At 46.7% G+C, this 25,233-nt stretch overlaps 1 protein-coding gene across 8 annotated transcripts in view; it reads left to right on the top strand.

The window, feature by feature from the left end:
- Positions 1–25,233, top strand: part of ARMC9 (armadillo repeat containing 9) — a 104,670-nt gene that overhangs the window by 50,811 nt on the left and 28,626 nt on the right. For 7 of the 8 annotated variants that reach the window (XM_053390846.1, XM_053390845.1, XM_053390843.1 and 4 more), the window contains 6 exons: positions 4,549–4,639; positions 7,893–7,951; positions 15,359–15,463; positions 15,862–15,977; positions 22,507–22,631; positions 22,974–23,106. In XM_053390846.1, the coding sequence (XP_053246821.1) occupies positions 4,549–4,639; positions 7,893–7,951; positions 15,359–15,463; positions 15,862–15,977; positions 22,507–22,631; positions 22,974–23,106 (629 nt within the window). The remainder of the gene's footprint in view (positions 1–4,548; positions 4,640–7,892; positions 7,952–15,358; positions 15,464–15,861; positions 15,978–22,506; positions 22,632–22,973; positions 23,107–25,233) is intronic. The other variant, XM_053390848.1, reaches the window with a different exon arrangement.

The following is a 25,233-nucleotide window of genomic DNA, read 5'->3' as shown; positions in this document are numbered from 1 at the left end:
CAAACTTGCTAGCACCTTAACAGCATCATCTTTTAAAATTTTAAATAGTTCAGCTGGAATATCATTACTTCCACTGGCCTTGTTATTAGCACTGCTTTCTATGGCCCATTTGACTTCACTCTCCAGGATGTCTGGCTCAAGGTCAGCAACCACACTACCTGGGGTGCACGAGACATCCATATCTTTCTGGTATAATTGTGTATTCTTGCCACCTCTTCTTGATGTCTTCTGCTTTTGTTAGGTCCTTACCACTTTTGTCCTTATGGTAATCTTTGTACAAAAAGTTCCTTTCATATCTGCAATTTTCTTGAACAGATCTCTGGTTTTCCCCATTCTATTTTTTCCCTCTATTTCTTTGCATTGCTCGTTTAAGAAGGCTCTCTTTCTTCTTGCTATTTTTCGGAAATCTGCATTAAATTTCCTTTTTTTTTTAAATGATATTTATTCAGAGTTTCAAAAGTACAGGAGGAAGAAGAAAAAAGAAAAACAAAAAACGAAAAAGACAGACGAAAAAATACATAAAAAACCAATACAACAACACCACAACAAAAAAGGAAAATACAAATCCCATATTACTTCTTTCATTTGCTTATTTCCTTGACGTCCTCACACCTCCCTTTTTGTATTCTAGCTTAATTTATTATTTCAGCAAATTCTTTCCATTTTTCTCAGTTTTTGTTTGAATAATTTATCTTAACAGTCTAGCCTATTAATTAGCTCAGCAAATCCTTTCCATCTTTCACCATATTCTATTATTCAATTTACCTTAATTTATTTAACCTTACCTTACCATAAAATACCTTAAAGCTTAAAACTTATTTATACATAACTCCTTATATCATCTCTACTAAAGCCAGATAGTTTCATTCCAACATTTTCCCTAATATTCATTAATTTTACACTAATTCCCAAAATAAAAATTTTTCTTTGTAGACTTTCTTCTAATTTTCATCCAACGTCCCTTCTTCCTGGTCTCGGGTTGTGTCAGTCCTTACTGTCCATTCCATCCAGTCCATCAACCTGGTGATCTTATGTCCGAGGCCCTTAAGTCTCTTCCATGCCCCTTCTGCAGATTTCCTTTTCTTGTTTATACTTGCACTTCTTCTTGTCTTTTGTTGGTCTCTTTCTTAAGTTCTTTCCTTTCTCCTTGAGGAGTAGATCTCTGGGGGATTCCAGCCGATAGTTCTTTCCATCTCCCCTCATCAGACCAACCCATTCCCCACAGTCCCACTCCCCGCAGTCATCAATGTAATCCAAAAAATAATTAACAGCATATTTCAAAGTCCCTCCAAAGTTAAGAGCCTCCTCAGCTTCAGACTCCCCCTGGCCCACTCCAAATTCAATCTTCAAAAGCAGCGGCTTCTGCTTCTGCAGGGCCTTGGATCGCTCCGTTTGCATTACTTGAGGTGCATCCGCCACCTCCTCCATTATCATCTGCCCTTGCACTTCCTCAGTCGAACCAGTTTCCTGGGTTGGTCCCTGTATGATTTCTGTGTCAGTATTCCCTGTTTGTCCGCATTTACTGACTACAACAGTCATCAAGTCCAACTTCTCATTCATCAAATCCATCTTCTCATGCAAACGCTCCAGCAAAGCATTTGTTTTACAAAAGGCCAGCACCAAGACTTCCTCCCAACACATTTTTATTCAAGGTCAGAAGACTGGTCCCACGATCTTAATCTCGCAGCTGTAAAATCCCCTAGTGGACTAGTGGACTGCAGCAACAATTTAACAAGCTCCCTCTAGAGGAGACAGTTTCTATTTGTGTCCATCCTTTTAAAACATATCCAACAAAGGAAAGTTACTTTCGTTTTTCAAATATTTTGTTTCTTTAGGATGCAAAAGGCAACATTGGAATCAGTTTGTTTCTCTTTGTTTAACTATCTGTCAAAGTGTTCCATTTACAGTCAATGAACGTCTCCTACAATTTCTGTCTCTGACACCCCGTTCCCAGGTTTGAGACGGTGGAAACTTACTTTTCTTTTACTCTTTCTCCTGCAGGCTTGAACAGTCAAAATTCCCCCCCCCCCTTTCTCCTGCTTCCAAGGGGTTTTTAGTGATTATAAATGAAGATTTCGACCTTTACAAACGACTTTCCAGGCTATTAGCTTACAAGGTTTTTGCTTCAGTCTATTTACAAAAAGCGGAAGGCGGACTTCCTGTTTTAAACCTTCCCGCTTCGATGCCAAATTAAAATGTTTCTTGATCCAATTTTCCGTTTCTACTCACGGGTACTTGTTTAGAGTCCAATTGTCCACAGGAAAAAGTCAGCGCTCTCCGGCAATGGCTATGCGGCTTCCCTCCGTGAAAATAGCAATCAGTTCGCAGCACCGCTCCGCTCACCCCACTTCGCTCCGGAGCCCCAAAATGGGGTTCCCCGCGAGTAGGGGAGGTGCTCCTGGTGCCCTGCCGAACCCCATGTTCCCAGGCTTCCTCCACCTGGGATTTCTAGCGGGTCCCCACCTTTGCTGCGGCGGGAAGACCCAGTTTCCACGGAGCCCGTTCCTCCGATCGGAGGAACTCCGCCATTCGCTGCTGGCGCTAACCCGGAAGTCACTATCGCCCTTGCATTTTGCTTGCCTTCTCTCCCCCGCTATTTGTAAGGCTCGTTGGACAGCCACTTTGCATTTCCTTTTCATTGGGATGGTTTTCGTTGCTGCCTCCTGTATAATGTTGCGAGCCTCCATCCATAGTTCTTCAGGCACTCTGTCCACCAAATCTAAATCCTTAAACTTGTTCCTCACTTCCGCTGTGTATTCATAAGGGATTTGATTTTGATTGTATCTTACCGGCCCAGTGGTTTTTCCTACTTTCTTCAGTTTAAGCTTGAATTTTACTATAAGAAGCTGATGATCTGAGCCACAGTCAGCTCCAGGTCTTGCTTTTGCTGACTGTATAGAGCTTCTCCATCTTTGGCTGCAGAGAATATAATCAATCTGATTTCGATACTGCCCATCTGGTGATGTCCATGTGTAGAGTCGTCTCTTGTGTTGTTGGAAAAGAGTTTTTTTGATGACCAGCTTGTTCTCTTGGCAGAACTCTATTAGCCTTTGCCCTGCTTCGTTTTGAATTCCAAGGCCAAACTTGCCAGTTGTTCCTTTTATCTCTTGCCTCCCTACTTTAGCATTCCAATCCCCTATAATGAGAAGAACATCCTTCTTTGGTGTCGCTTCTATAAGGTGTTGTAAGTCTTCATAAAATTGGTAAATTTAAGTTTCTTCAGCACCGGTAGTTGGTGCATAAACTTGGATTACTGTGATGTTAAAAGGTCTGCCTTGGATTCGTATCAAGATCATTCTGTCATTTTTGAGATTGCATCCCAGTACAGCTTTTGCCACTCTTTTGTTGACTATGAGGGCCACTCCATTTTTTTTTAAATGGGATTCTTGCCCACAGTAGTAGATATGATGGTCATCCGAACTGAATTCGCTCATTCCCGTCCATTTTAGTTCATTGATGCCCAGGATATCAATATTTATTCTTCCCATCTCATTTTTGACCATATCCAACTTACCAAGGTTCATGGTTCTTACATTCCAGGTTCCTATGCAATATTTTTCTTTACAGCATTGGATATTCCTTTCGCTTCCAGGCATATCCGCAACTGAGTGACCATACTGCTTTGGCCCAGCCGCTTCATCAGCTCTGAATCTACTTGTACTTGTCCTCCACTCTTCCTCAGTAGCATGTTGGACACCTTCCGACCTGAGGGGCTCATCTTCCAGCGTCATAACCTTTATATGCCTGTTGTCTTTGTCCATGGAGTTTTCTTGGCAGGTATACTGGAGTGGCTTGTGGTTCCTGCTCCAGGTGGATCACGTTTGGTCAAAATTCTCCACTATGGCCTGTCCGTCTTGGGTGGCCCTGCACGACATAGCTTCATAGCTTCTCTGAGTTATTCAAGCCCCTTCGCCACGACAAGGCAGTGAGGACAAATGGGATACAATACCTAATACTATACTTGTATTAGGAGCAGCTAAAGGTTAGCTTGCTACTTGGTGACTTTTAATAAGTTCCTGTACGCAGTGCTATTTTTCTAGAAAAAGAGATGCCAGAACTCACCATGAACACCTCCCTTGTTCTCTTAGAATGGCACCCACCTGAGAGGTGCCAGAACTGAGTTCTGGTGAGTTCCGGCTGAAAAAAAGCCCTACCCAAAGTGCTATTTGGGTACTGTTCTGGTTTGGCCTCTGCGAGATATGGAAGACTTTGAGAAGCTGTGAACCACATTTGTTTGAGAGTTTTCACTGTTACACATTATGCAGTTGAGTTTCCCGCGTTTGGAGAAATTGCAGGGGTCAGCACACCCAGTCTTAAATCATTCTGTGTTTGACTTAGGTGTCAGAAATATGTCTGCTTTTCCCCTCCCATGGCCAGGAACTGCTCTGGTGGATGGAGAGAACAGAATGTCTGCAGTTGGGCGCAGCTCTCCCACCGCAACGTTCTTTTCTGAAGCTAAACAAACCATGTGCGCTGCCAGTGAAATGACCCTTTGCTGAGGTCACCCATATGATCCACTGACACTGCTCTGTTTTCCAACCCGTCCAGGAAATGGAAGACATTCTGCGCTGCTACATCGAGGAAGGAAACGCTGATATGATCCAGCAGATTGAGTTTATTATCAAGCAGCTTAAATCAGGTCAGAGGGACACACAGTCGCATCTGGGCTGAAAATCTTTATTAAAAAGCTTTTGTTGCTCTCAGGCAAAGGACCAGAAGACATGAAGGCAGGCTAGGGGGTTTCAGACTGAGAGCATCAATGTTTATATACCACTATTCATTTTTTAAAAATCATAAGTCTTTATAATTTTATGCAAAATCATGCAATAAAAAACATTTAAAATGTTAAGATCAGAAATCAGCTAGCTATTATGGAAATATTACGGAACTTCCCCGGGGAAGTTTGCCAGGCACCTTCACTATACACCTTTAGGTGCCAGACAAAAAGGTTCCTTTTTAACCAGGCCTTTGCCTGACCTGATCTACATCCTATAACCTTTTTGAAATGCTGGCTCTTTTTAGGGTTTGTTTGTATTTTGATTTTATGTATGTGGTCCTTTATGTGAACCGTCCTGAGACCTTCGGGTATAGAAATAAAATAAAATAAAATAAAATAAAATAAAATAAAATAAAATAAAATAAAATAAAATAAAATAAAATAAAATAAAATAAAATAAAATAAAATAAAATAAAATAAAATAAAATAAAATAAAATAAAATAAAATAAAATAAAATAAAATAAAATAAAATAAAATAAAATAAAATAAAATAAAATAAAATAAAATAAAATAAAATAAAATAAAATAAAATAAAATAAAATAAAATAAAATAAAATAAAATAAAATAAAATATGTGCTTTTAATTCCTTGCATAGGCCTAATGGAAATAGACTTAAAACAAATGGGTTGTTGGCAACATGTTTCTTAAACTTACCTGATCTTCCCTGGAATAGAAACTTTTTCAGCAGATGTTTTAAAGCTGAAACAGAAGGTGCGTCTTCTAGTATCAATTCACACAACACTTGCAATGATAACCACGTATACATAGAAGTAAACCCCACTGATTTCATTTGGAAAGACTTCCAGACGATTGCAGCCTGGCAGCATTTTCCTAAACCTGCTCACTTGCAGGTAAACGCCACTGAGTTCATTGGCGCTTACTTCCAAGTAATTGTGCTTATGATTGCAGCCTTACAGCATCGCAGTAATTGTGTTTACTCATGAATAAGGCCCACTTATTTCAGCCAGACTTACTTCTTGGTAAGTGAACTAGGATTGCAGCTTTTAGCATGGCAATTTCATCTCTGTCGCCTTTCAGCCCATCATGAGGCAGTCACGTGATTGTTCTGTGTGGTCAGCTGCAGAGCACGATTCATTTAACATATCAGTGGAAATTTTGCAGCAATGTGCTTGAATACTATAGTTTGGCCATGAGCTAAATAGCCACTAGCTGTGAGCTGAACTGTATTGTGACTCAGCTAGTCATTTCTCAGCTTGCAAATACATTTAGATTACAAATTATGGAGGAGTTAGGTGTCTTAGAGTACTTCCAGGCAGGATCTTACTGCAATAAACAGGTTGTTGAGTTAATATAAATGTGTTTTTTTTAAAAAAACTTAACTGACCTTCCCTGGAAAGTTTACATGCATGTGGAGCACCCTTCCCACAATAAACACTCATCTAGAAGCACACATATATTAGGAACATTAAATAGTAGGAAGAACTTTCTGATGGCATGGGCTGTTTGACAGTGGAATGGACTTTCTTGGAAGGCAGTTGTCAGGGAACTGCCATCAGCTCAGAGGCGAGAGGTGGAAGGGCAGTTGTGTTACAGGGAGCCTCTGAAGGTCTTGCAAAGTGAAGAGGGAAAGCCACACCTCCAGTGGGGGGGGGCAAGGATCAGAAGATGCTAGGGAGAGCCTCAACACCGCGCCTGAGCAAAGCGGAGGGGAGGCGAGTCCCCCTTTGCCAGTGCCCGTTCTGCGCAGTAGTCTTCGGCACAGAGAGGGGAGGAGAAGGTTGGGGGTCACACGGCTGTTATGCTGGGGAAAGTATAAGGACCGCCCACTCCCAGAGTCTGCTAGCGACTGAGCAGACATGGACTTGAGACGCTCTGCACTGTAAATACCGTATTTTTCGCCCCATAGGACGCACTTTTTCCCCTCCAAAAATGAAGGGGAAATCTGTGTGCGTCCTATGGGGCGAATGCAGGCTTTCGCTGAAGCTTGGAGAGCGAGAGGGGTCGGTGCGCACCGACCCCTCTCGCTCTCCAGGCTTCAGAAGCTATCAGCAAGCCTGGGGAGCCCACGTGAGTTCCCGCAGTGCTCCCTAGGCTGCGGATAGCAGCCTGCTGCCTGGAGCACGGGGCGCCCTCCGGAGGGCGCCTGGTGCTTCGCGCAGGTGTCCGCAAGCCTTGCGAGCCCGGCGGGAGTTGCCACGAGCTCGCAAGGCTTGCGGATAGCAGCCTGTTCTGGGGTCGGGGGAAGCCCCGCGGCTGGGGGGGGAATAATTTTTTTTTATTCATTTCCCCCCCAAAAAAGGAGGGGCGTCCTATGGGCCAGTGCGACCTATGGGGCAAAAATACGGTAGTTTGTACAGATAATAAAGCCTGGAAAAGACAGGTTGGAGTCTTGCCTGTTTGCTCCCGAGCAACCACATCAGCACCTGATAGCAGTGGACTCTCCTTCATTGGAGGTTTTTAAGCAGAGGTTGGATGGTCATCTGGTTGGCCACTGTGAGAACAGGATGCTGGACTGGACAGGCCATTGGCCTGATCCAACAGGCTCTTCTTATGTTCTTATAAGAAGGGAGCAGAGGGTCAGTCTTTCTCTTACCTGAAAAACTTTGGACAAGAAGCTTGGCAGCATTCCTCCATGCAAATGCCAGTGTCCCAAAGGGAGCGATGCTTATCATGATTTCAAGTTTTATGTGGCCGTTCTTGGATGTTGTTGTTGTTTTAAACCCTCTCCCCTGGAAGTTTGCCAGGAGGAATGTCACCAAGCTGCTACTCACCGCAGTTCCGCTGTTGCCCCAAGCACTGTTCTACAAGAGAAAGGTTGCATCTGTCTGCTCCCTCACCTCTCCCAACACAAAATGTTACAGCTTTGCCCGGCCCCCCAGCCCAATTGCAAAGAACTTCCGAGCCCATTTTAAGGCCACCCCTCTATAAAGTGATGGAAAATGGTTAGGCCAAATGCCTTAACACAGCACTGCTTTCATTATGGCTTGTGCAGGGAAATGTCCCCTTTGGAACATGCCCAAAGAGAGTAAAAATATCAGTCAGTGTTGAAAATGAGGGTAGTGGTGGGGGGACAGGGACCCGCTAAATGAAACTTCTGCTGAAGCAAACTGCTGTGCTCATTTTCTCTTACGTTTCATCTTGTTTCCTTCTAGAAGATCCATTGGATGATAGCGCTGAGTCTGATGATGAGGAGAAGGAAGATAATGACGAGGTAAGTTTTATAAGCTGGATGCCTGAAAGTCTTAAGAGCTCACTATGCCTTATGCGAGGCTGGAATACTTGACCGTCATAATATCTCTGTGCCCCATAACATTTCTGGGTCGCTCAATTTTGGCTAGCCGTGCTGCCAGGTCCTGCCTGCCAGAAAGGTAGGTTCTTGCCTTGGCCTCTTCCTCTAGCTGTGGGACACAGCACGGCATTAGGCAGGGGGATTTACTGCCCCACTGTCCACCTGTTGGCTTGAAGCTGCCAAGACTTGGAGGGGTTTTGCAAGCTGGAGGTGGGAAGTGGAGGCAGGTCCACTTGCTCTACAAAGCAAGTCCTGGGGCACCTACATCCTCCAGTTGGGAGCTAGAGATGATGGGAGCTAGAGTTGCATCTATTTTCTCCCTCTCTACACCTGATGGCTGCTCAGAGGAGTGAATCTCTGTCTCCTGCTTTCAACTCTGAGCTGCAGTCAGGGAGCAGAGATCCACCGTGGCTCTGCACTTTCACCTGACAATTGCAGAGGCAAAAGAAAACCAAGGCTTCAGCTGAACTTGGTGGCTGGGTTTATTTATTTATAAAAATATTTCTATACCACTGTGTCACACATCACAGTGGTTTTACAGCAATAAAAACAAACCCATACAATATAAGCAGTATAAAAAAGGACTTAACACTTAACCATTGTGGCTGGATGTATTATTAATTGCCTGCAAAGGCCTGGCAGACTAGAAAACTTCTCAGCAGATGTTAAAAAGTTGGCACAGAAGGCAGCGTATTCCACAGGACTGGGCCAGTGACACCGGAGGCTCCGTTTATGGGCCCAATAAATATGAACTACAAAAGTTGGGATCCTCTGCAAACCTATGCCAAAGTTTAGCAGGGTTTTTTTTGTTTTGTTTTTTTTGCAGTGAAAACCCTGTCTTTTGCCACTCACCACAAACGGAGCAATTGTTTCTTAAACCTAGGATTGATAGCTATGACCCCAGGTTTGAGTAGCAATTGATGAATTGGTGGGGCGCTGCAAAATGGTTTTTTTTTGCTGCAAAACACTGCAAAAGTTTGGCACAGATTTGGAGGGGATCCCAATTTGGGGGTTCATAGTGGGGCCTCATCAACTCAGGGAATGACCAGTGATGCTTCTGTGGATTATCTGAGTGTTTGAGCTGCGGTACAAGGGTTTGGGCGATCCCTTAGGCACCCTGGACCTCCAGAAATGGGTCATCTCACTCTCCAGAACAGGATGGACAAAACTCTGTACTTTTGCATCTGAGATGCTGAGGGGTTGGGGTGGGGTGAAGAGAAACTTCCCTGAAGCCACAGAGTCAGGATTTGGACCTAGGTGTTTCCCTGTCACACTGTTCCTCTTCATCCCCTCCTCAAGTCTTCTTCCTGAATATAGTCACATGGCTCATTCCATCTAGTTAGGAATCCTATATTGAGTGGGATGGCATAGTTTATATCAGTTCTGGTGAGGTCACAGCATGAAGTGAAATCACAAAGCATTTTATTAGCCTTGGACGGGTCACTGAAGGCAATTTGGCGAGGGCACGTGAGGGGCAATTCAAATGAATAAATGAGCATGTTGGCAAGGAGTGTTGAAAAATCATCAGAAAGGGGAGGTGTTTTTTGACACTGCCAAAGCAGGCACACAAAAGTGAAACAGTTTTAGCTCGGTCCCAATCCTTGGGCTTGTTATGTGGACGTGCTGACCTGTCTTAATTACCAGGCCAACCTGCGGAGCACGTTTTAAAGAAGATGCTCTGATAATTAAGCCTCCATCTGCCCTGTTTGCATTCCTCCACTGCAGCAATATCTGGTGCATCTGTGCCAGCACGATTACAACCGGTGAGAAATTTCTGGAAAAATACTGGGATATAAATAGTGTGAAATTTGTGGTCTTGAAAGGATCATTTGCCAAAGCAAATGTCTCTGTCTCATGTTCAGCAAGTCAAAAAGGACAAGCTCTGCGGGCTATTTAAAGGGAAGATGAGGCTGTAGTTTATCATTTGCCAAAGCAAATGTCTCTGTCTCATGTTCAGCAAGTCAAAAAGGACAAGCTCTGCGGGCTATTTAAAGGGAAGATGAGGCTGTAGTTTGGGAATACCTGGAAATACCCGAAAGACTTGGGGCAGAGCCCACCGAGAAGGTCTCCTGTTTAGGGCCCACTGCGTCTGATGGGAGGATTGTAAAATATTCCTATTCCAAGTTACAGAGCACCTTTCATTCACCAGCGTGGAAAGACAAGCAATTCTAAGCTTTACTGTTTACTTATTTGTGTAAGAGAAGTCACACACCCCCACACCCCAATTGCTGTGGTTCTGTCTCTTTGGCTGTGTAGCAATGGTTGTTTTTCACAGGACTGTAGATAGTATGAAGGAAGCATCATTGACTGATGCATGTCAATTTTTTCTCGACCTTTCTGATCTCTAGTCAAGCAGGTTTTCCAGGTTTTTGAAACACTGTGAACGTGTCTGATCAGCAAACATAGTGAGACAGTTGGGGGGCACAGGAACCCCAAACCTGAATGTGTGAAGTATGACTTGCAGACTGCTACAGTGACCCAGGATCCTGATTTTCTTTGCTTGCGTTCAGCTAGGCTGTGAGTTTCAGTTCCCTGGTACATCTTTTAACAGTACTGGACAGGTTGCCTTTTTTGTAGAATGAGGACTAAGACCTTTTTCTGGTTGGGGGGGGGAATGTTTGCCCACAGCTGACCAGCTCTTCTGCACATGGGCTCTTTGGCCTTGACTTATGGGTATGGTCTGATTCAGGTCCACAGCTCAGGTCTAGCATACATAGACCGCTGAATCTCTTGCACCTTAATCTCCTCTTGCCTACACAAGAGGCCCATGGTGCAACTTGGCTCCTGACAGAGAGATAGTAACTTCATATCTGATAAGTGGTTTGAATCCAGATAGAGCACACTGCCCACACTGACTCTTTCCCCTTTGCATGTGTGAAGAGATGCATGTGTTTGACCTTTGCCCTGTGGGCAATCTGCTTTTGTTGATCAAGACTAGAGAGTTATTCCTTTTTTTGGAGGGGCAGGGGAGAAGTTGGAATGCTTGAGTGGATAGACTTCTGATTGAACCAGCAAGGCTGCCGCTGTCGTCTTCTGTAGTTGAATTATCCATCGGACTATAGCATGCTTGTACTCTTCTGCCACCACCCCCTGATAGCCAGGACCCTCCCAAAGACCCTCCCACCGTGGAACCACCTCCAGCACTTCCTCCTATCAGTGATGTCCCTGGTGACAGTCTGGTTGCCAATTGGGCACTGGAACTATCTTCGCCTCCTAGGTCACAGAGCACCCAATTGCTTGCCCAGTCTCAGGATCCCTGTCATTGGCTGTACCAAAGGTTGTGCCCACCCCACGCTTCAAAAGGAAGAGGCAGGGTGGCGCGTGGCTTGTTGGATCAACTTCTTAGCTTGCCTCCAGCCATGCAATTCACCTAATGTGCCTTTAAGCCCTGCCTCTGCCCCGTAATGATTTAAGCATTAACGATTTTGGCAGAGACTGAAATCCCAGTTCTCTCCGTCCAGTTGAGAGCCAGGCCTTTTCTGTTCTTACGCTTGTAATTCTATTCCTCCGCTTGGGCAGGTTTAATCCTTGGATTGCAAAATGGGTTTGCAGGCCATGACCTCCTGAATGTCACCAGGGATACTTACCAGCTTCTTGCAGGATATTGTTCCTGGTTTTTGAGCAAATAGTCGTTTGTTGACACACGGCAAGCGGTTGGACCCCTTCTCCTTTCAGAATGCAGGAAGGAATAAATTGCTGTTGTGAGGTGGTGAAATTGTGTAAGGGACCAACCTGTGTCTACCAAGGTCTTAGCCCGCAAGAGGAAGAGTTGAAGGATGTAGAAGCACCCTGAAACCACAAACCTACTCCCTTTGTCAGTGTCAAGAAAGGTGTGAGTTTATGTCAACACATTCTTTCCATAACCCAGGAAACAAAATGCCATCCTCCCAAACTGTGCCAAGGAGGAGGCTTTCTGTTCCCGTGATTATTTTTTATTGACGTAACATTTTCTACCCCTTTCTTCTAGTGCCTGCGCACTACTTACAGGTGCCTTGGAACAGTTTAAAATCACAATATCCTATCAAAAGATCTATTATTAAAATGCAGTAAAACACAACAGAGTGGCATGGATCAGCTGGGGGAGTCCTCGTCAGAGGAAGACCAGGAGAACCTGCACCAAGCCCTAGGTCAGGCTTCACCTTTGGGGTGAGGAACCAGGATCCTGCAACAAGCCCATTTGCACCCCGAGTGAGGGTTTCTGATTCTGCTTTGGAGAGCAAGCACTACCTATGGTGTGCCATTTTGGAATTCATGAAAAACTATGGTTGGTGCTGAGCAGGAAATGGAGAAAGAAGACAGGAGAGAGGTAGGAAGGAAGGAAGGAAGCAAGGAAGCAAGCAAGGAAGCATGAGCTCACAACATTTTCGTGATCTTCCAAATTCCATTTGAGCAGATAGCCTGAATTAAGTTACAATTTTCTTCTTTTTCTTCACATGATCACCCTTGGTTATGGTTGCCTCCTCCCTCCCTCCCTCCCTCCCTCCCTCCCTCCCTCCGTCTGTCTTTGTTATCTTTGCCCTCCCCGCAGCAATTGAACTTTAAATTGTAAGCATCTTGGGGCAGAGACCTAGAATCATAGAATCATAGAATCATAGAGTTGGAAGAGACCACAAGGGCCATCGAGTCCAACCCCCTGCCAAGCAGGAAACACCATCAGAGCACTCCTGACATATGGTTGTCAAGCCTCTGCTTAAAGACCTCCAAAGAAGGAGACTCCACCACACTCCTTGGCAGCAAATTCCACTGTCAAACAGCTCTTACTGTCAGGAAGTTCTTCCTAATGTTTAGGTGGAATCTTCTTTCCTGCAGTTTGGATCCATTGCTCCGTGTCCGCTTCTCTGGAGCAGCAGAAAACAACCTTTCTCCCTCCTCTATGTGACATCCTTTTCTATATTTGAACATGGCTATCATATCACCCCTTAACCTCCTCTTCTCCAGGCTAAACATGCCCAGCTCCCTTAGCCGTTCCTCATAAGGCATCGTTTCCAGGCCTTTGACCATTTTGGTTGCCCTCCTCTGGACATGTTCCAGTTTGTCTGTGTCCTTCTTGAACTGTGGTGCCCAGAACTGGACACAGGTTTTCGCTTATGTAACTCTCTAAAGTGCCGCCACATAAATAATAATTGTTACTAATTTTAAAAATCGGTGGAATTCAGCATTACGCCATGGCGAACATTCTGTCTACACAAGTGTTTCAGCTTTTCAGACCGAATTACCTCCTTTCCTCTGCTGAGCCAATTTTGGGGGACAACGGTGGGAAGAGCCCCTTTCCTCAAGTGGGAGTCCTTGTGCAGGGCTTCCACTCCTGGGGCACGTTAATCCTGCCCATTGTTTTAATCGCTGCAGCAGTTGGTGAGTTTAATTCCTCCCACCCCCTGCACAGAAGGAGACTCACAAGGGTGCTGTGTAGTATTTGGTGTAAATCAGGGAATGAAAATCATGGGCTTTGCATGTCTACTCAATGCCTTCATTGTACAAATAGCCTGCAAACTCTGGTGGCAATTTATTTGGCTAATTTCATTTAACTGTTTAGAAAGAACATTTTGTCAGAGCTGCAGCGGAATTGCGTTAGCTTCAGTGGGGATTTGTTTGGCCGGTTTCCCTTGTATGGATCTCCTGTTCCTATTTCCTGCAAAGCTCACCTTCGCAAACAGCCCCTATTTTGGAAACCTATACAGAGTTTGGCCTCTGCAGCCCGAAGGGCAGATTTCAGCCCCCCTCCTTGCCTCAGCGACAGTTTACTCCCAGTGAACAGTGATACCAGTGTTCTGGGTTTATTTCTTCTGGCCTTTGTCACACTGGAGATGACACTACAGTTTTATTGCTTTCTGCTTCCTTTCAGCACGGATTTGGGCAATTCATGTAAAAGGCACAGTAAAATCCAAGCATGCCATACTCAAAAGTCTGCGGCTGCCTTGATGATTTACAGCGGGGGTTCCCAAAGTGGTCGCATTGCCCCCTGGGGTGGGGTGGGGATCACCTAGAGGGGTGCTAAGAGACAAGCGACCATCAGGGGACCTCTGTAGGTGTCAATGACTATCAGACATTGAAAAACTTGTATCACTAGATCAGGTTCACCCATTTTGTTGAATAAATGAAACTAAATAGTTCTAATTGGATTTTGAACGAATGTGCAATTGTTACTGAATTTTATTAAGTCATAAGCTTCCTTAAGGACACGGGTGGCGCTGTGGGTTAAAGCCTCAGCGCCTAGGGCTTGCCGATCGAAAGGTCGGCGGTTCGAATCCCCGCGGCGGGGTGCACTCCCGTCGTTCGGTCCCAGCGCCTGCCAACCTAGCAGTTCGAAAGCACCTTCGGGTGCAAGTAGATAAATAGGGACCGCTTACCAGCGGGAAGGTAAACGGCGTTCCGTGTGCTGCGCTGGCTCGCCAGATGCAGCTTTGTCACGCTGGCCACGTGACCCGGAAGTGTCTCCGGACAGCGCTGGCTCCCGGCCTATAGAGTGAGATGAGCACACAACCCTAGTGTCTGGCAAGACTGGCCCGTACGGGCAGGGGTACCTTTACCTTTACCTTAAGCTTCCTTAGTGGGTCATGCAAACCGCTATTCTGAATAATGCTTTTTGTAGGGTAGGGGGTACTGGAGATGTGTTTATGGAACCAAAGGGGTGGTTGACCAAAAGCGTTTGGGAACCACTGGTTTGCAGGGTGTTCCCCTTGCCAACCAGCTTGCGTTGAGCTGACATAACCCCTGTGTGCTTGTTGTCTGGGCAGCATGGTTGCCCCTACTTCCATGGCTGCTTCCATGCTGCTTCCGGTAACTTCAGAGAACCAGTGTGGCACAGGGGCTAGGAGCACCCCAGACCATGCCCTTGCTCCTTCAGAGTGAGCTCAGCCCTGCCCAGAACAGGCAACTTCTCCAACGCCCCGACCAAGGGAACCACCTCTCCACAAAGCCTCCACCTTCTTCGGATCAGTGAGCTGATGGCTCTTTGCCTCAAATCTCCTAATGGTTGTCTTCATTGACTTAGGGTGGTGGATAGCACTGGGGACAGAATGAAACCCTATGGAACACCATAACTTAACTGTTGTGGACTCAAGAGTGGCCACCTGCTTCTGTGTTCTGGAGATGACCCTCTAGGTAGGAGCAGAACCACGGTGACACCTTGCCCGACTCGCAGCTGACTCAGCTGTAATTTTGTGTCTGCCTTAATTGCTGAGCAGCTTTTGCCTAAGGAAGACACTGCACGGCGTTGGGAGCCATGCACTGCATCTCATTGGCTTTGCCTGTCACATGGTTTATTCCCATGACCTGAGAACTGCCCCGGCTCTTGGGGGTCCCTGACTCTCTGCTCTCATGTCCTGGCAGGAAGACCACAACAGCATGGAGGCCGACCTGGACAAAGATGAAGTGTTGCAGCCTCAACAGGGGGAGTTGTCGGGCGAGAAGCTCCTGACCACGGAATACTTGGGAGTAAGTAGTGGCTTTAGAGACAAGTGTTGGGTATTATATTCACAAAAAAATTGTATTTTGAGTTCTGTATCAAACAGAGAAAAATGACAAACTGAGCATCCCTCCCTCCCTTTTACCCAACCTGAAGACATATGGTAGTTCAGATTTTAGTAGCAATAGCCTAATAAGCCTTAGAATGTTGCCTTCTTTTTTTCTTTCAAAAAAGGCACTGATTTGCCTAATAAGCCTTAGAACGTTGCCTCCATGTGTTGGGGGAGGCTGGGGTGGTGGGACATGACTTGACCCTCTTCATCCTCCCCACTGCACCTGGCCTTTGGACAACCACTAGCATGGACTCAGGATGCGTCCCCCTCCTGATGTCTCTGTTTAGTGCAGCTGTTCTCTCCTCCTCATTTCAGATCATGACCAACACCCCGAAAGCGAAGAAGAAGCCGATCCCCAGCATCCCGCAAAGCATTGACGAGCCCCTCCAGAGACCCGTGACACCGGGCCATCACAGGGCTGCCTACCCAACGTAAGTCTGGGCAAACAGGCCAAAGGCTGGGAGGCCTTTTGCCTTTGACCTTGGTTCAAAGAAAATGCCATTCAGATTGATGGAAAGATTCTGACGAAATAAAACAGCATTAGACAGGACGTTGCCCTTGCTTTGTTTTTTAAAAGGAGTTTTCACTTAGAACAACATATGCCCTTTGTTGGGGTGGGTGGGATAGCTCCTTGCATCTTGCACCCCAGAGGACAGGATCACACTTCAAAACGACCTTGACAGATTGGAGAACTGGGCCAAAACAAACAAGATGAATTTTAACAGGGAGAAATGTAAAGTATTGCACTTGGGCAAAAAAAATGAGAGGCACAAATACAAGATGGGTGACACCTGGCTTGAGAGCAGTACATGTGAAAAGGATCTAGGAGTCTTGGTTGACCACAAACTTGACATGAGCCAACAGTGTGACGCGGCAGCTAAAAAAGCCAATGCAATTCTGGGCTGCATCAATAGGAGTATAGCATCTAGATCAAGGGAAGTAATAGTGCCACTGTATTCTGCTCTGGTCAGACCTCACCTGGAGTACTGTGTCCAGTTCTGGGCACCACAGTTCAAGAAGGACATTGACAAACTGGAACGTGTCCAGAGGAGGGCAACCAAAATGGTCAAAGGCCTGGAAACGATGCCTTATGAGGAACGGCTAAGGGAGCTGGGCATGTTTAGCCTGGAGAAGAGGAGGTTAAGGGGTGATATGATAGCCATGTTCAAATATATAAAAGGATGTCACATAGAGGAGGGAGAAAGGTTGTTTTCTGCTGCTCCAGAGAAGCGGACACGGAGCAATGGATCCAAACTGCAGGAAAGAAGATTCCACCTAAACATTAGGAAGAACTTCCTGACAGTAAGAGCTGTTTGACAGTGGAATTTGCTGCCAAGGAGTGTGGTGGAGTCTCCTTCTTTGGAGGTCTTTAAGCAGAGGCTTGACAACCATATGTCAGGAGTGCTCTGGTGGTGTTTCCTGCTTGGCAGGGGGTTGGACTTGATGGCCCTTGTGGTCTCTTCCAACTCTATGATTCTATGATTCTGTCTCCCCATAACTAGCAAAAACGTAGTAAATCCAGGCGAAGTTATGCAGACACAAGTTGCAAGTTTTTTGCTGTAATATTTGGATTGCCTCTAGATGCAGATTTTTTGAAAGAGAGTGGAATAGGCAAAGCCCTGCCTTTGGTGTCGACCTCCAGCTTTGCTGTGCATGTTCCTATAAAGCCCTTGGGCTAGCCAGGCCCTCCTACGCCCTCCCTGGAGCCGCTTCCTCCAGCTACAGCTCTTAAGAGCCAGTGACTCAGGGAAAGGAGCAGGGGAAATCACAAGGCCTCTCCCCTCCTGTCCTGTGTTTCTTGCCAGATGCTAGTGTCTCTCTCCTGCCGTCGTCACCTAGCAGCATCTGAAAGGCCACAGGTTCACATCCATGCTGTGTCAATGTTTGTACAAATCTGTATGGAGAAAGAGGCAGAACCTCCATCCAAAAGAAACACTTGGAGACAATGCGTAAAGGTCAGGAGGAAGCAGGAAGAGTGCAGAGGGCAAAAGCGCAAAGAGGCTGCTGTTCTGTGAATGCTCCAGTCTTCAGAAAGATGTTGTAAGGCTGGCAAGATGATGCAGATAAGCTTTGGATGCTCAAAAATGTGATATGGTATCATCATCGTCATCTCAGAAGCATAGAATTGTAGAGCTGGAACAGACCCAAAGGGTCAGCTGGTTCAAGCCCTTGCAATGCAGGAATTGCAGCTAAATCTGACCAATATGAACATAGTTGTTCAAAGAAGCCGGTTTTGTTTCTCAGGCTCAACAGCCCTTTTTGCATTATTACCCAAATTAGGGAGCCAGCATGGGAGCCAGCCAGAACTGTTGGGAAGAGCGGCCTGGTTTGCAGGAATGGCTGTCATCTGCTTAGTTTTTTAAGCGCCCTTGCTGGTTTTCTTGTGACATTTCCAGCCACGGTTGGTGTTTCATCTCAGCGTGCATGGCAGGAAGCTTTTAAACTGCATAAATGTGAAGAAGAGGCATTTGCAAAATAGCAGGCTTCTCATTGCCCTTCCTAGCAGGTGGGGCTTTCTTCGTTTTCTAGGTGTTTTCAGGTACGATAGAATGAGAAGTCCTCCTTATTACAATATGGTGGATTATGCTTCTAAAAATATAGTGAGATCTAAAGCTTTCCACCTGCTGTCACTCCCTCCCTTTACTTTTTGAACAGCGCACAACCACTGCAGAGAGGTAATAGCTTTCACAAACTCTCTGCCGCTTCTCTTTCTTTTCTGCCTACTTTTACCCCTGCTGTCACCATTTGCAAGACCTAACAGAACTTAGCAACAGAAACAGCCAGCGTGGAAATAATGAAGTGGTTAGATTTAAACAATGCGCTGGATAAGTGCCATGAAATTACCCCTCTTTGCTCCTTTTTCTCTCCCCTCTCAATTTTCACTCACAAGGCTGTGAAAACTCGGGTGGGGGTGGGTGGGAGAGAGATGAGATGCAAAGCGCTCTCAGACCCAGGCTGTTGGGAAACGAATTGATGATGAAAGCATTTCCCCCAGCGCAGTACCAACCTGGTGCCCTCCAGATATTGCAGGAGTACCACTCTGGTCATCGCTAACCATTGAGCTGGCTGCTGGGAGTCTAAAACAACTCGAAGGCTCCAGCTTACTAAAGGTTGCTGTAGTAGTAGTAATGATAATAATAATAATAATAATAATAATAATGATAATGATGATGATGATGATGATGTAATATTCTATGCCAGAGACAGGCTCCCTTGGAGCACACCATGTCACACGCAAACTGGGAAATGGTCAGTAATAGCTTAAGGTAGCAACCTGTGCCCATGCTTAAGTCACTGGGCTCCAGCTCCCATCAGCCTCAGCATGGCAGGGATGATGGGAGATGTAGTCCATCAACATCTGTAGGGTATCAGGCCCCCCAACCCCTGCTCTAAGGAACAGGAGTGTTGGTGTGCTTCTGTTCCTGCAAGCCATCTGCAGTGTGAAACAAGACTTCCTAGAAGTACCTTATTGGAAGCCGGTTGCCTAAATAATGCCAGCCTTTGCTCTGATCAGGCAGGTCTCTTCCTTGAATGCATTCCAGTGCACTGGTATCAGCCAAGATAGCCAAATGGAACCTCCATGTTGGAGCATGGTTGCTGAGGGAGCAGTGCCAGCCCTCTGGCTGGACAAAATGAGACACTGACCTCAGGTGGCTGATGAGCAAAGACACTCTGCTTCCTGTGCCCTGTTGCTTCTGCCATCTCTGGATTCCTTTGGGCCAGTTATACCCGATGGCAGGTGGCTCAGAGTCACCTGTTGCCAGTTGTGACACTTGGCACTCGCCTGATGCTGCTTCTTCAGATTGGACAGGTGGGCCGCCTCTCCTCATATGAACTGTCCAGGACCCTGCGGTCATCCTCTGAGGCCCTTCTTGATGTGCCACATGAGGACTGAGCGGCAACACAAGAGCGAGCCTGGTCTGCAGTAGCTCCTCATTTCTGGTATTCTATTCCAAGGGAGGCTCACCTGGCACCTTCATTATACACCTTTAGGCACCAGGTGAAAATGTTCCTCTTCAACCGGGCCTTTGGTTAATTAAACAATCTGTGGCCTTTAAGACAGTGTGCAGGGCACTATAGTTTTGTTTGTTACTATGTTGTGTGTTTTTATACCCTAAATCACCCTGTCATCCTTGGATGAAGGGCAGCATATAAATTTAAATAAAGAAATAAATTTGTGCAGCTTGCTGTGCTCTTGCACCTGGCAAGCGGAGCCATCCCACTGGCCAGCCTAGCAAGCCCAGCACTTCCTTTCCCATGGCGCCTGGGCCAAACACCCACAAAAGGCGAGGGGAGGGGGCAGTTTGCTTGGTTTTGTGCCAGCCCGAGAGTCGGCTGAGGGAATCCCCAGCACAGAGGCCCATCACAAGCTGCCCCTCACAGCGGTTGCTACAGCAGATACAAGACAAAACTACCTGTTGTTCCCACTGTACTGACTGCTGCTCAGCTGGGGAAGAGCAGAGGTGGCAGAGCGGGAGGAGCAGGTCGTGAAGCGGGCACGAGCCACTTTCCATCCACGCTGTGAGCCAGGCAGCCAGCTGAAGGTCCACAAATAACAACACGTTGGTGGTCCCAGGTCTCAAGGTGGTTAGATTGGTCTCAACTAGGGCCAGGGCCTTTTCAGTACTGGCCCCGACGTGGTGGAACGCTCTGTCACAAGAGACCAGGGCCCTGTAGGACTTGACATCTTTCCGCAGGGCCTGCAAGACGGAGCTGTTCCGCCTGGCCTTTGGTTGGGACTCGGTCTGACCCTTACATTTCCCTCCCCTTATGGTTTTGATTTATCAGCTATTTTAAAATGAGACTGCATTTTAAATTGCATTTTAACCTGTATTTTAAATTGGGTTTTTTTTTCTCCCTCTCTTTCCCCCCTATTCTGTTTTTACTGTGATTTTATTTTATTGTTGTTAGCCGCCCTGAGCCTGGCTCTGGCTTGGGAGGGCGGGGTATAAATACAATTTATTATTTATTATTATTATTATTACTAAAGGGGCAGCGAAGTACTGGTGTTAACGTGGATTGGAGGGAAAGAGATTTACACCGTGGCAACTCTGTACCTGTTTACTCAGAGTCTGATTCATGGCTCATTTTGCAATGGGCAATGGAAAACACCCTAAGCTTACTAAGTCCCCTTGTATTCAGTGAAGCGTTATGTGTGCACAAGATGCTGCTTCAAAGAGAAGCGTAAACTCAGGAATCGTAGAATTGTACAGTTGGAAGGAACAACCAGGGTCATCTAGTCTAACCTCCTGCCACACAGGAATCTTTTACCCAACGTGGGAATCGAACCCTTGGCCCTGAGATTAAGAGTCTCATGCTCTGCCGACTGAGCATGAGTGGAATGGAACCCCGCCCATCTGGCTGAGTTTCCCCAGCCACCCTGGGCGGCTCCCAATCAAATGTTAAAAACAGTACAGCATTAAATATTAAAAACGTCCCTGAACAGGGCTGCCTTCAGATGTCTTTTAAAGATAGCTGCTTATTTCCTTCACATCTGAAGGGAGGGTGTTCCACAGGGTGGGCGCCACTACTGAGAAGGCCCTCTGTCGGGTTCCCTGTAACCTCACTTCTCGCAGGGAGGAAACCGCCAGAAGGCCCTCGGAGCTGGACCTCAGTGTCCGGGCTGAACGATGGGGGCGGAGACGCTCCTTCAGGTATACTGGACCGAGGCCGTTTAGGGCTTTAAAGGTCAGCACCAACACTTTGAATTGTGCTCGGAAACGTACTGGGAGCCAATGCAGATCTCTCAGGACCGGTGTTATGTGGTCTTGGCGGCCGCTCCCAGTCACCAGTCTAGCTGCCGCATTCTGGATTAGTTGCAGTTTCCGGGTCTCCTTCAAAGGTAGCCCCACGTAGAGCGCATTGCAGTAGTCCAAGAGAAGAACGATGACAGGGAGGTGCGGGCGGCGGCAGTTTGAATGGAGCAAAGAAAAAGAAAGTAGGTAAATGAGGGTTGCTACTGTCAGGGGTACTATTCACCTTGATTTTAAAAAAGAAATTATTAAATTATTATGTCTGGGAAGAGACAGACAGGGAGCATTTGCTGCTCTGCCACAGGCTGCAAAATGCCTTGGACCAACCTTGTGAAGTCCTGGAGCAGGAATAGCCAAACAGCAGCTGCTCCAAGCCAGACGGATGGAGTGGCCATAGTGGACCACCTCTGCCGCAGCTGCTGCAACCGTAGATAACATCACAAGGATTGCGATAATCCCTTGCGATAATCCCTTGCACAGGCCTTTTGATGCGTCATGTGGACACCAGCCCCAGGTGCCACTCGTGGGAGCCTCAGATTTCACTTGCCGCTTCCTGCAAGGCACATTTCGGACCTGGCAATTTAATTTGGCGTTCTCCAGACCAGGGGGAATCATTATTTCTTTCTCAGTTGGATTTGAGGAAAGCCTTTGCCATTCACCGGATCAGGCCCTGTCATCAGAATGCTGCATCTCTGCCATTTACATTGATCTCTGGGCATATTGTTGGACAACAATTCCCTTTAGCCCAGCCAGCATGAGCAGTGGTCAGGGATGTTTGGAGCTGCAGTCGGAAAACCTATGGGAGGGAGCCACCAGATTAGGGAAGCCTGGAGCAGACCGTAATGAGCTAATGGGCCAGTGGAAGACTTCCTATAAGGCAGGTGCAGCATTCAGCTTACTATAAAAGGGACAGAATCAAATGTAAATGTAAATTTTGATCTGACACAGTGGAAGGAGTTGAGGGGAGGCTTTTGCCCAGCTTTGCTAAGGAGCTGCGTACATAATCCCAGAGTTCTCCGCAAAAATGTCCTGACTTCGGTAAACAAGGGGGAAACTGCACCGCAAGGCTGCTTTGGTGCTGGCAAGCCAGCTTGCGATGCAAAATGCCTCTCTGTTACAGGAAATGCAGGAGGCAATAATTATTGCATGGTAATAGTTTTCAGTTACAAGCATTCACCGTTCTTTGACTTTTCGTTTTCCTTGCCAGGCCAGAAAATGATGCCCTTTCTTCCTGTAGCAGGGACAGCCATCTCCAGCCTGAGCAGAACTCCCGTCCCCCCACCCGCAGCGGCAAGAGACCCAGCCATTCTGAGCTCTGCTTCTCTTCATCGTGTAAGGATTGGATGGAAGTCCGCGAATTTTAGGTTTAAGTCGGCCATTCCGAGGCATATCAGTGAACATGCTGCTCTGGTCTAGATATTACGCTGCTAGCACTCCCCCAATCTGGTGTCATCTAGATTTTTGGACTACAACTCCCATCAGCACCAGACAGCATGATGGGATTTGTAGTCCAAACCCACTGCAGGGCATCAAGTTGGGGGAACGTTATTGCCACAAGAGGGTTTGAAAGATGGGTGGACCAGCAGACGGGGCACGGGACACGAGAGGTGGGCCCAAACATTTGGCAGAAAAAGCACACCTCCCAAATCCTGAAGCATTTCTTTTCTAAAACAGCAGTTGAAACTGAAACCTCTGAGGGGTCCCTGGGGCATCTTGGAATGGTTGGTTCTCCCCCATCAGCTGCTGAGATCCTGACTCTCCAGTCCTTCAGTGTTGCCCAGGACAGCGTAGACCGACCGTCAGACAGGTATGTAAGTGTATGGTCTATTGAAAGAGTGGCCTGTAAATTCTTAAGTAGCGTGTTTATCATAGAATTGCAGAATCATAAAGTCAGAAGGGACCCCAAGGGTCACCGGGCTCAGCCCCCTATTTCTTCTTTATTTTTCTTTGGCGATCACTTGTAGCCAAGTAATATTGTCTTCCATGAATACGGTTTTAACAGTGAGTCCGTAAGTGACTGTGGAGGCTAATTCTGGATCCACACGTCCTTCCACAGTGGGGACATTGGTTTCCGGGTGGGAGCTGATCATTGTGAGGGTTTGCCAAGTGTGCCTTCCTCTTAGCACATTTCTCCCTTTCATCCTGAATTTGAGCATCTTCAAAGCCCATGACACCTTTGGTAAAGGCTGTTCTCCAGTTGGAGTGCTCACAGGCCAGTGTTTCCCAGTTGTTGGTGTTTATACTACATTTTTTTTAGATTTGCCTTGAGAGAGTCTTTAAACCTCTTTTGTTGACCACCAGCATTACGCTTTCCATTTTTAAGTTCGGAATAGAGTAGCCCCCTTACAATGTGGAAATCGCAGGTAAAGAATCCCTAACAGGTGACAACCTCTGTTTAGAAAACTCCAATGAAGGGGAGTTGATCACCATCTGAGGTTGTCCGTTCCACTGCCAAATTACTCTTACCATCAGAAGTTTATTCGTAAATGTTCCTCTCAGTGTTCACATTCCACTGTAGCTTTTGTCCATCAATTGCAATTAGCCTTCGGCTAATTCATAATAATAATTCATAGCGTTTTGCTTTGAATGTGTTTCTTGCAAATGGGGAAGTTCCGAGGCAAATGGGCAGACGTGACATTTCACGGGTGTGAATCAGTGCCATGGACGTAAGCAGGGCTCTCGGCTGGTCCAGCATCCTGTTCTCACAGGGGCTAGTCAGATGCCTAAGGGAAGCCCACAAGCCAGGACCCGAGTGCGACAGGACTCTCCCTGCTTGTGATTCCCAGTGATTGGTATTCAGAGTCATACCCCCTCTGGCAAGGAAGGTAGAACATAGCAGTGGTGGCTAGTAGCCGTTGGCAGCTTTTTGCTGCATGAATTTGTCTAACAGTCTTTTAAAACCGTCCAAGTTGGCCAAAGGGACGCGGGTGGTGCTTTGGGTTAAATCACAGAGCCTAGGACTTGCCGATCAGAAGGTCGGCGGTTCGAATCCCCGCGACGGGGTGAGCTCCCGTTGCTCGGTCCCTGCTCCTGCCAACCTAGCAGTTCAAAAGCACATCAAAGTGCAAGTAGATAAATAGGTACCGCTCCAATGGGAAGGTAAACGGCGTTTCCGTGCGCTGCTCTGGTTCGCCAGAAGCAGCTTAGTCATGCTGGCCACATGACCCAGACGCTGTACGCCGGCTCTCTCAGCCAATAAAGCAAGATGAGCGCCGCAACCCCAGAGTCGTCCGTGACTGGACCTAATGGTCAGGGGTCCCTTTACCTTTAAGTTGCCCAAGGTGTTATTTCACCCATATCTTTTCTGTGTGTTTACAGAGTCTTTAGTTGCAAAATGTGGTTTGAAACTTGTAGGAGCTGCAGTGTACCAAAGCAAGCCAAGTCTCATAAAGAATCATGACATTAATGGCCCAAATGATTTGGTGTAAGATAGATTCATTTGCTCATAAGTCTTCCAGACGTCTCCCAGTTCCGGGGCAGCAACCGCAGAAGTCCTTGACTTGTCCTGGCTGCGGGAATCAGCATCTCGAAGCAGGCAGTCTGGACTTCTGCGCTAAAGAAACAGACGCCTGTGTTTTGCAGCCCAAAAGCAAAAATCTGTAGCCACAGTTAATCATTCCATTGCACAATGTGTGTTTTCCCCTTTCAAAGTGGAAGATTAAGAACGTAAGAAGAGCTGGCTGGATCAGGCCAACGGCCCATCTAGCCCAGCACCCTGTTCTCACAGTGGCCAACCAGGTGCCTGCGGGAAATCTGCAAGCAGGATCCGAGCACAAGAGCACATTCTCTCTCACTGCCTCCAGCTGTGGAGGCAGAGCAGAGGCAATAATCTTGCGTTCATTTTTTTTTTATTGTTATTTTTGGGCCAGTAATTATGCTTGGTGTTAAGGGTCCCCAAAGAGCAAGCAGCCCTCAGCAGTGGTGGAGGGGGGAG

The sequence above is a fragment of the Podarcis raffonei genome, chromosome 5 (genome assembly GCF_027172205.1).
Source record: "Podarcis raffonei isolate rPodRaf1 chromosome 5, rPodRaf1.pri, whole genome shotgun sequence".
Classification (NCBI taxonomy): domain Eukaryota; kingdom Metazoa; phylum Chordata; class Lepidosauria; order Squamata; family Lacertidae; genus Podarcis; species Podarcis raffonei.
This window is presented reverse-complemented; position numbering and strand designations above follow the sequence as displayed.